This window comes from Lipophrys pholis (assembly GCF_963383615.2).
Source record: "Lipophrys pholis genome assembly, chromosome: 8".
NCBI lineage: Eukaryota > Metazoa > Chordata > Actinopteri > Blenniiformes > Blenniidae > Lipophrys > Lipophrys pholis.
Window position 1 is genome coordinate 15,213,737 of NC_137630.1, and position 11,357 is coordinate 15,225,093.

The window sequence follows — 11,357 nt, forward strand, 5'->3', positions numbered from 1 at the left end:
TTCTTTGACCATTTAGGAAGACAGCTACCGAATCAAATTTGATCCTGCTCTTCTGTGGAAAGATACTAATGAGTATGTAATTTAATCTAGTGAATGAAAAGTTCCCTCCTCAAAATACAACTGAGCTCAAATCTGTACTAGTTTTAATCATGTTGTAATGAGGTTCAGCCACCAGGTGACGACATTGCACAACAAAATTATTTCATAGACTAGAATGGAAATACTTAATCCAAGAAGGAAATACTTTTATTTCTAATCTGTCATTTAACCCAACTCTTTGATTACTTTTAAAAGTTCAAATGTTTTGATTTTCTTGCCACTTTGGGAAACAACTATGTGACTTTTAATATCTTATTGGGACTTTTCTCATTGTTTATCGCAGGAAATTGTCCTGAAAATGAAGAAATTAAGTAATAAACAGAGCTGAAAAGAATACTTAAATATATATGTAATGGAGTAGAACAATCTACCTTAAGTGTAAACAGTACTTCCTCAAAAATACTTAAAATCTACAAATGCTATTTGGTGTTTTTGGGGGGCGTATATATTTAATTAAAGCTGATTCTGTTTACATTATGAACAAAGTGTATTTAAAGCACATTTCTCAGACAAACAATCGATAAAAAATACACACTGTGGTAAACACACTGATTTAAAACAGGAATCTTCTGTGTGAAAACTTATTGGCTAAAAACATTCAGATCAAAAACGTTGACATGTCAATTTAAATCATAGATGGATTTACTGGTTATTTATGATTTCGAGATGTAGATTTCATGTTGCAAATTTGATTGCATACTTATGGGGAAATTAATATTTAGAAAATACCTCCACAATGTGTGTGTGTGTGTGTGTGTGTGTGTGTGTGTGTGTGTGTGTGTGTGTGGGTGTGTGTGTGTGTGTGTGTGTGTGTGTGTGTGTGTGTGTGTAATATCTTATTTATACAATAATTTGCCCTTCTGTCCTTCTTAGTGGCAAAGCATAACCTTTTTATCTAGGTTAGGAATGTTTCTGAATATTTCTTTTTTTTTTTTTTTTATCTGTGTAAGAGCAGGGGTCACTGCTATAACAGTCAACAGCTTTGTGTGTAAAAAAAAAAAAAAAAACAACAACAAAAAATATGGTCACCTAATAAGTTATTTGTTTCCAATTTGGTTCTAACCTTGTGTTTGTGCAATATTCTATTTATGTTTTGTACAAGAATGCCTGAAGTTATTATTATTGACGTTAAAGCCTTACTATTTCACAGAGCATTAATAACAGAGTCAAACACACCCGCATTCATCACTTTGTTCAATAATGTAAGACAGGCACTCACTACCCTGGGATGTTACAAAAAATATGTGAGAAAATTAAAAGAATATATAAAAAATTAAGGCAGTGGCCTGAATAACGAAATTAATGCAACCAGCATGTTAGAACTACACTTCATGAAGAATTGGGTAAAAATGCTTAATTATTATTTTTTTTGCTTAATCTATTGTTTCTGAATCTTACTTGTTCAGAACAATATTATTGCTATTTTCATTAACTCTTTCATTTTCAAGCTTTATTTTTATGACAAAGGCAAGAAATTAAACGAGACAAGACGGAGTTGCAACATTCCAATTCAAGCAAATATGTTGGGTTTTTTTATATTTGTTTAGTTTTAAATGTTTTGGTTTTCATTTGAACTCATCATCTCAAAGTTGGTCACTAAAGTCCTTTGTAAAAATGACTATAGAAGCTCAGATAACGGTCTGTTGTTACTTTGACTGCACACTTTACATTAATGAGTCTCATGATATCTCTGGGATATCTCTCAGGGCGGCGGGACCGAACACCATGTGTCATGTCCTTGCTAACTATTACTTAGATACGTGGTGGCGCCTGCACATGACAGACGACTCGGGTTGAACATAATCATATCAGAAGAACTGAACATTTCCAAGGATTTAGTGATGGGTGTTTCTCTCTGTGTGACCATTGCTGCACCTTTGTTGGAGGGTGCTGTCTAAGGACACAGAAATTGCAAAAAAAAAAGGTCAGATTCAACATAACTTTATAGAAACAGCATTTATACAATCTGTAAAAAAAACTAAGAAGAGCTTTTAATTCTAAAGTAACCAATCGAAAGGCCAAACCTGGCTTGTCTTTCACATGTTTTAATGTGACTTGATGCAGGTCTTTGGTTATGCAAGGTGTGTAAAAGCAATCCAGACAATAGGTTTCAAGTGAAAATATCCCTTCTGTCACTAATAATTCCAGCAGTGTTGGACCTACAGGACTAGTGCGGCCTTCTCTGGTGGCCTGATCACTATCAGAATGAGTAAGTCACAATTTAATATATTGGTTTCAATTAACGAATTGTCTTCATCCTATAGCTTCTCTCCTGGTTGCAGAACTTCCAGGAGCATGTCTATATTGTGCGCTAATCCAATCATATTTCCACCATCATGTGCTGCTAGGGTCAAGTGTGCTAAATGAAACTGTTGCTTTAACCAATCAGATTTTGAGTTGGCAACACAGAGGATATCCAGCAGGCATTTTCACTTCCTTTGATCGGACGGTCAGAGACCGTACTGGTCACAGCTGGGAAGCTGCCTCTGCAGTGTCCTGCACAATTGAAGCTACATTTAGTGAGATTTAAGAGCTGGGTTCTTTTGTTTGTTTGTTTGTTTTAACCCACAGTGGCTGAAAGAGGACAATAAATGGATGAGTTGCAGATTTATCCGAATCCGAAGCTTGCAAGAATGTCACAACCCGAGAAATGGGTACATCCAGCCTTCTCCCCCTTGACGCACGGTCACTGAACACTGTTTGACATGTTAAGGCTGAAACCAGAACAGACTGTGACACATGCAATGGCTGATATTTGAAGGGACATATCCTGCTGATCTCTTTAATTTCCTTCAGCAGAAAAAGAGAAAGAGTGAGGGCAGGGGCCAGCTAAATAAATTAGCATGTTTAGTGGTGAATGTCCTAGTGTCCACTATTTCTGTCAAGTGGACATTCTTAAGCCCTAAAGCCAATTAAAAGTTATGCCAGAAACACAACAGGGCAGACTTGACTTTCAGCTTTAGCCTCAATGGCGCTAGAAAAGAATTGCTGGAACTCAAATACACAGATCACCTTTATGACAAAGATATTGAACCATTCTTGAAGAAAGAAACCATCATGGATTTTGTGTACATGTAACCAAGACTTGTACATTTTATACATACTTTTCTATTTTTTATTATTTCATTACATTAATATTGATAGTAAATATGCATGTGGTCCAGCTGTGGCTGCATAGAATTAATTAGTGAATTGAGATTCTTGCATGAGACACCTCTCTATGATGCAGTGCCCTATTATAGGTATTTTTGTAAATTATTGATGGTTTCTATCGCCGTGGAGTCATAATAAGAGGTTGACAAATTCATCAACAACACCATTGAAGCCCTAAGTGTGAACGACACAGCCCACCAATAAATGATTGACTATCAAAATGTGTTTCACTAAACCTGAGAATAATTAAAAAGGTGCCCATCACTGCAGGAAGAGGCATGAGCTTTCACCTGAACTATATTTACTAATAAGTAACGCATTTCCTAAATAGAAACTTCATTCAGCAGCTTTTCATTAAATGTGACAAGCTGGCATGAAGGGGAAAGTGAAGAGTCTCGGTTAGCTGCCTGCCACTTGTGGTATTAATCTGAATGTTTGTTATTGTGATGCTGAATCCAAAGCAGCAGATTGTGTCATCTTGATCTCCTGCCATTCAGTAGGGTTTACTGTGCCACAGCCTTGTGTCCCATCCTCGCCACGCAAGTTCAAATGTTTTCAGTGAACCGAGCAGGGCAGCCTTTGATTTCATTCCATCTGTGTCCTTGATAGGCAGAAGTGTTGAAGATGGAGGAAACAGCTGGAGGATCTGCGACATTAAACACCTCATTTGGTAACTGAGGCAGGAATTAAAACAAAAATTGACTTGTGACAAAATACAGGTGCAAGTTAGCGCACAGTGTCTAAAAACTTGCGTGTGGGATCAAGGTCATGTAATTCAGACATGGCGGGCAAAGAGTTACGTTAAACTTGTTGGTTGAACATCTGAATTCTTTTTGTGGTGTGGATACGCGGGAGTCTGTGGATTCATTATTTTGTGGTTGTTGGGTTGAGAAGGTGATCCATGTTAAGACACGTGTCAGTGTTTGACATATGTAACATTTCAAAGAAAATATCATATCTGACTAAACACTGCACTGCACTGCGCTTTCCACTCAGGGCTCATTCAGGTTCAACAGTATTTGATTTAGGTCACAGCAAATTGGAAAGTAACTCGACGCTGTGTATCGCTGTTGTAGTAAATATCAGCTAAATATCTCAGTGTGCATGGAAGAATCGCAAAAAAAAAAAAAAAAAAAAAAAAAGAAATATTAAATCAGATATCACTCTGGGAAAGAAAAAAAAAAAAGAATCACGCTCCAGCGTCTACCATCTAATCTATGTTGCCTCTATCTTTTAAGGCTCAAGGACGTAGCCTCCTCTGACTGGTGTGCTGCTTGGCTTATGGTATAAATACTGCAGGATTATTGGTCTGAGAGGAGTGAAGATTTTGTGTGCAATCATGGAGAAAGTCCACTCGACTGTGTGTGCACTGCTTTTTGCTTTTGTTGCCAGTGCACACTTCAGCCCAGCTTCTGCTGGAGATGGTGGTTTAAGTGGTACGTAAAACTCTCAGATGTGTTTCACCTGTGACTGGCTTTTTAGTGTTTCTTTTCTAAAAAATGTGTGTACATGCGTGTTTTATCAGGTGATACGGTTTGACAGCTTTCAGAATGTTAACCCTGTTTTATCTGATTTCAACGTCTCTTTACTTTACTTTAGCACATCTAACACTGAACAACACCAACAGGGCTCAGTCTTAATATGCCAGGGTTTTAGCACAATATATTAATTACACACACATTTCATAACTGCAGAGTATGAACTATGTCTGTCCGATTCACGTTGATGTCCTCAAACCAATCACAGTCACCTTAATGTTAAAATATTTAAACAACACATTTTTTTTTTAACATACTCATTCCTCGCTTGACTTCAGCATTTGGATAGTAAAGTAGTACGTGCTAGATAATCGTTTTTGTACAGTAAATAATAACAATACAAAGAAAAACAGGGATACACTGTTAGATCTTTGTCTGAATTCCGCCTGGGAAACAAACTGCTGTGGAGAGCAAGCCAGGATGCTCTTGTGAGGATATTTAACAAGCCTGTGATGGTCAACAGCAACAATATCCAATTTTGTTGTTTTACACCTCATACCTCAAGTGTGTGTTAATTTCTTTTATTTATTTATTTTTTCCTGCAGGAAAGCCTGGATATTGTCCTCCTTTAAGCTGGTTCGGAGTTGTAAGAGTGTGCCCCTACATTCGTTCGGACGCGTGCGCCAGTGATTTCCATTGCCCCGGAAATGAAAAGTGCTGCTTCAATGGATGTGGACCTGTGTGTGTTGATCCGTTCACACGTGAGTTGTAAACAGAATCAACAGTGAAGTTCAACTTTCTGAGACTCTACACAATGTATTTTTCTCAATGTATGTATGTATGTGTGACTTCCTTCAACACCGATACCTTTTAAGCAGTTTCTTCGAAAATCTACAACACTCACTTTCACAACACTTTCTTTTCTTTTTTGAAGGATCAGAAATGCTGTTTTCCACAGCGTTCAGTATTTACATCAACGTTACCAGGACTGCGTATGGCAGCCTCACTCTTTGTGTAACGCCACCCGCTGAACAAACTGAGTGGATCAAGTCTGGATGACGTTTCTCTAACAATGTTTTTTTTACATGTTGATTTCCAGCTCCGCCACCACCTCCACCACCTCCATCCACCAATCCAGGAGCCTGTCCTGTTCCGATCTACTCAGATCTGAGATGGTGTTCCAGGGTTTACCAAATTCGGTGCACATGTGACCAAGACTGTGGAAAAATACTCAAGTGCTGCAACAATGGATGTGGATTCACATGCGTGAAGCCAGTCCAAGGTGAGATGTACATAGTGGCAAAATACTTGTTGTGTAGCGACTAGTTTACTTGTTTAGCTTCAAGTGGTTTTTAAAGGATCCAATGAATTCAACCAGTCAAATGGAAGATGAGAACAAAATAATGAAAGTATTCAGAAAATTATTTGGCACTTGCCATGATTTAAAATCTTACTGTGAGACATGATACATAATTTGCCTTGTTTTGAAAATTACTTACATATTTGTAGTTCTTGATTTACAGTATAATATTAAATGTAGATATAAAAATCTTATATCAAGTTTTCTTATCAAGCAAACTTTAATTGCTGCATGGACAGATAGTTTCACGAGTTTTAAGTCATTTTCTTCTCAAATTTACTGTCCATATCAAACATCTGGCCTACCTTTTTTTGTAGTGCAGTAACCACATTTTTTTTACCCCTTTTATTTAGAAGCAAAATATTTTGTAATCACCAGCAATTCGGACATAATTCTTGACTCCTGCAATAAACAAATTCTTTAATGACCCGCCATGTTGATACAGTTTATCAGAGCTACAAAATGAATCACTAACTGAAGATTGTTTGCGTAGATTATAGCTTCCCAGGGGCTTGAAAAATTATGTTTACCTCATGCAAACTATCGTGAGGATCTTTCTTAATTCTATCATTTTTGATAGAGATAAAAAGGCAATAAGTCAGAAGGAGATTTTAAACGTCTGTGCAGGTATCATACCAACGTCTTCATCCATCCATTCAGCATTTCACTGTTTTAGTTTGATCATTTAGGATTTTCTTTTTAACATGTAGCTAATTCCACCAAAATGACCACTTAACTCTTTTCAGCTTGTTTCTGAAACTCCAAATTTTTACATGTCGATTTCCAGCTCCACCACCTCCACCACCTCCACCCACCAATCCAGGATCCTGTCCTGCTCCGATCTACACCGACCCGAGATGGTGTGCCAGCGTTACCCAACGTACTTGCACATGTGACCAAGACTGTGGAAGAATACTCAAGTGCTGCGACAATGGATGCGGACTCACATGCGTGAAGCCAGTCCTAGGTGAGACGTACATAGTGGCAAAATACTTGTTGTGTAGCAACAATATATCAGAATCACCAGAAATCCTCACACAATTCTTGGCTCACACAAGAAACACATTCTTTCATGACCCACCACGTTGATGGGGTTAGTATCAGAGCTACGAAATACAGTTAAAAAAAAAAAGAAGCTTGTTTGCATAGATTATAGCTTCCTCTGGAGCTTGAAACATGATGCTGACCTTGTGCAAACTCTATCTTTAGGATCTTTTTTAAAATTGTACCAGTTTTGATAGAGCTAAACAGGCTGCAAGTCAGAAAGACATTTTAAGTGTCTGTGCAGGTGTTATACTAAAATCCTCATTCATCCATTCAGCGTTTTACTGTTTTAGTTTGATCATTTAGGATTTTCATTTGAACACCTGGCTAATTCCACTAAAATGACGACTTAACTCTTTCTGGATTGTTTCTGAAACTCTTAGATTTCAATGCAATTGAATTGAGATGATTGAAAAACCAACACAATTCATGTCTGTTTACTGGAACACCAAGCTGACGGCTTACTTATAAGCAGGGGTTTGATAAGAGATTCCAAACAGATTTATTTCAACTTTCATTCATGTAAAATAACAAACAGGGATTTTAAAGCATCACCTTAATTAGGTGACGATATAAACAAATGGTTTTGGAGTGTGAGACATTTTCGGAGGTTTTGCAGGTATTTAAGATAATGTTGGAAAAGTTCTTTATTCATGAATTCATGTACAGAAAAATAGAAAGTTCGTTGCGACACACAGTTGAATCAAAGCATGTGTGAGTTGCTTTGATTTAGATGTGGTATTTCTTACTTTGCCCAACTTCATTCATCAGCTAAACCTGTCAAGCAGTTTACATTTATTTAAGTTAAAGCAGTTGCTCAATACAAACTTGCTCCCACAGCAGGGCTCCATTTCTCTAATGGTCAAAACCTACTTACTTTAACGGCTGCTTCTTTATACTGCGATTCTTCCAAAATCTGTAAAGCTACCTGGTGAATAAACTACTGAGTGGATCAAGTCTGGAAGACGTTTCTCTAACAATGTCTTTTCACATGTTGATTTCCAGATCCACCACCTCCACCACCTCCACCCACCAATCCAGGATCCTGTCCTGCTCCGATCTACAAAGATCGGAGATGGTGTGCCAAGATTTACCAACAGAGTTGCACATGTGACCAAGACTGTGGAAGAATACTCAAGTGCTGCAACAATGGATGTGGACTCACATGCGTGAAGCCAGTCCTGGGTGAGATGTACATAGTGGCAAACTACAACCAAACACAAGATGAGAACAAGATGTTCAACCTTAGTAACCAGGATTCTTACCCTCTTTGTGATGTCAGAGACGCAAAATATTTTATAATCACCTGCAATTCTGACAGAATTTCCTGGCTTCCTAGGGAGCTTGAAAAATGATGTTTACCTCATGCAAACGTGTCCCATCTTAAAAAGGTGGGCATGTCACGAGGGTGGTTTGGAGGATCACAAATGTTGTTTTCTGCTGCGTTCAGAATTTGCAAAAATGTTTACAATTACAGCATCTGGCCGCTTTGCTCTTTGTGTAAAGCTCCACAGTGGAAGGCTGGGCGCTGTTTCTCCAATAATGTCTTTTCACATGTTGATTTCCAGATCCACCACCTCCACCTCCACCACCTCCACCACCTCCACCCACCAATCCAGGATCCTGTCCTGCTCCGATCTACTCAGACCCGAGATGGTGTGCCAGCGTTTCCCAGCGTAGATGCACGTGTGACCAAGACTGTGGAAGAATACTCAAGTGCTGCAACAATGGATGTGGACTCACATGCGTGAAGCCAGTCCTAGGTGAGATGTACATAGTGGCAAACTACAACCAAACACAAGATGAGAACAAGATGTTCAACCTTAGTAACCGGGATTCTTACCCTCTTTGTGATGTCAGAGACGCAAATTATTTTATAATCACCTGCAATTCTGACAGAATTTCCTGGCTTCCTAGGGAGCTTGAAAAATGATGGTTACCTCATGCAAACTTGTCCCATCTTAAAAAGGTGGGCATGTCACGAGGGTGGTTTGGAGGATCACAAATGTTGTTTCTGCTGCGTTCAGAATTTGCAAAAATGTTTACAATTACAGCATCTGGCCGCTTTGCTCTTTGTGTAAAGCTCCACAGTGGAAGTCTGGACGCTGTTTCTCCAATAATGTCTTTTCACATGTTGATTTCCAGATCCACCACCTCCACCTCCACCACCTCCACCCACCAATCCAGGATCCTGTCCTGCTCCGATCTACTCAGACCCGAGATGGTGTGCCAGCGTTTCCCAGCGTAGATGCACGTGTGACCAAGACTGTGGAAGAACACTCAAGTGCTGCAACAATGGCTGTGGACCTACATGTGTGGAGCCAGTCCTAGGTGAGATGTGAACAAAGTGCCTCTCATGTCACTAAAATTCTCTTTTTCTTATTAAGTGATTGGTGATTTTCTAATGTGATGTTCGCACGTTCATATTTTGAGGAAGAGAAACAAAACTTTACCATTAACCAACTTTGTTGGTTCTTCAGATTTATGCTAATACCAAAGACCTAACTGGTGAGCCGAACGGAGGTCTTCGTGGTCCCAAAGTGGGTCGTATGGTCAGTGGTCTTTGGGAAACACAAAGATCTGGAGATTTACTTTTGTGACCATCATAATCTAATCGTAAACATGCCAGGGAAGGCAGATTAATACTTGGGTTTCGTGTATTTAATACACGGGTTTTGCTCTTTGCACCAAACAAAAGAATTTAGGCAGTTTTACTCTTTGTACTTAACGAAAGTAACTAAATTCCAAGTATTACTTACAGGTTTTTATTTTCCTTGAACCCCGACAAAGGAATATGAACAGAGACATCTGTCTTCCACTTTGGCTGGAGTCCCAGAAAGGGTGAAGGTCATAGCACAGGAGGTTCACCTCCTGATAGTCCTCTCGCTAGTTTATGCTAACAGTAAAACTTCATTATTTGTTTTAATGTATTTCTGTCATTTCTTTTAAAGCTTTAATATATTTATTTTATTAATATATTTCTTATGTCTTTGTAAAGCTTTTCTGTATTTCTTATATTTATTTGTAAAGCACTGTGAATTGCCCTGTGTTTGAATGGTGCGCTATAAATGAATTTGCCTTGCCTTCAGACGGAGACAGGGAAGCAATTTAGGCACTTTTTATTATTATAGTCATACACACATTTTGTTGGATGTTGTAGGATCTGATGCTGTTCCTGCTTGATATTTGTAATTCGATATTTCTTCAGTTTCTGTGAAAACCACCAAGCCTCTTCACTTCCAAACCAAATTTCCCAGATTGTTTCACAAATGTACTTTTCTTTTTCACCAGACAAACCAGGACGTTGTCCCAGGCCTACCGGTTTTGGGATATGTATTCAAGAGTGTGATAATGACGCCGGTTGTCCAAAACGTCTGAAGTGCTGTAGCAATGGATGTGGAAATGTGTGCACGGCTCCCGCGGGAAGTAAGATTTTGACAAAATCACAAAATCTGCCAGTAACTCCACATCCACTGATGTGATTTTATTTCTCTTTTTCTGTGTTGTGAATCAATTAAGCCTTGTGTCTGTTTGCTTCCCCCCAGAGTGGTGAGAACTACTTGAATGAGCGTTGCCATCCATCAGAGCATATTTACTGTGAGACAACCTGTGGACATGCCTGCTGAGACTCCAACTGATTCGAAGAAATTCACATCTATGCTGAATCATATTGTTCCCTTGTTTGTTGCTTACATTCAAATAATAAAAAAAAGGGATTTAAAAAACTTATTTGATTTATTTTTTTTTACAATTATTTTTCATAAACTTCACACACATTACATTATAACATTACAACACTAGTTTGCCCAAACCTTAAATTTTGAGAGAGACCACTGAGAAACCGGTGAGAAACCATTTATTTCACAACAACCTTTTCAATGCTCCTTTGGTCCTCATCGCCCTGTTGGAGCTCAGTGAATGCATGATTGATTGTTCACAATATTTCCATTATGTCACTCACTATCTTTGACAACAGCCAAAATTGTAATTTTTAATCTTTCCAGCCAAACTTCACGGCCACATCGCCCATCTACTCCCTTTGTGGCAGAATCACTTTCTGTCCTCACAGCTTGATAAAGGTCTTTGTGCCCAAAATGCAGCAAGCCCACATTGATATGTACCAAGTCTAGACTACAAGGCTAATAAGATAGTATGTGGGCTGTAAGTAAGCTGGGATGCTCTGTTCAGGAAGCATTCAATCTCAATTGCTTCCTCTGCTCTAC

At 38.6% G+C, this 11,357-nt stretch overlaps 1 protein-coding gene across 1 annotated transcript; it reads left to right on the top strand.

Moving 5' to 3' along the window:
- Positions 1-4,571: 4,571 nt before the first annotated feature.
- LOC308113036 (uncharacterized protein) lies at positions 4,572-10,853 on the top strand. Its single transcript, XM_080468935.1, has 9 exons — positions 4,572-4,688; positions 5,336-5,491; positions 5,830-6,012; positions 6,878-7,057; positions 8,140-8,319; positions 8,703-8,897; positions 9,280-9,465; positions 10,426-10,560; positions 10,680-10,853. Exons 1-9 carry the CDS (start codon positions 4,592-4,594, stop codon positions 10,685-10,687), a joined length of 1,320 nt encoding a protein of 439 aa, XP_080325061.1. The 5' UTR covers positions 4,572-4,591; the 3' UTR covers positions 10,688-10,853.
- Positions 10,854-11,357: the final 504 nt, after the last annotated feature.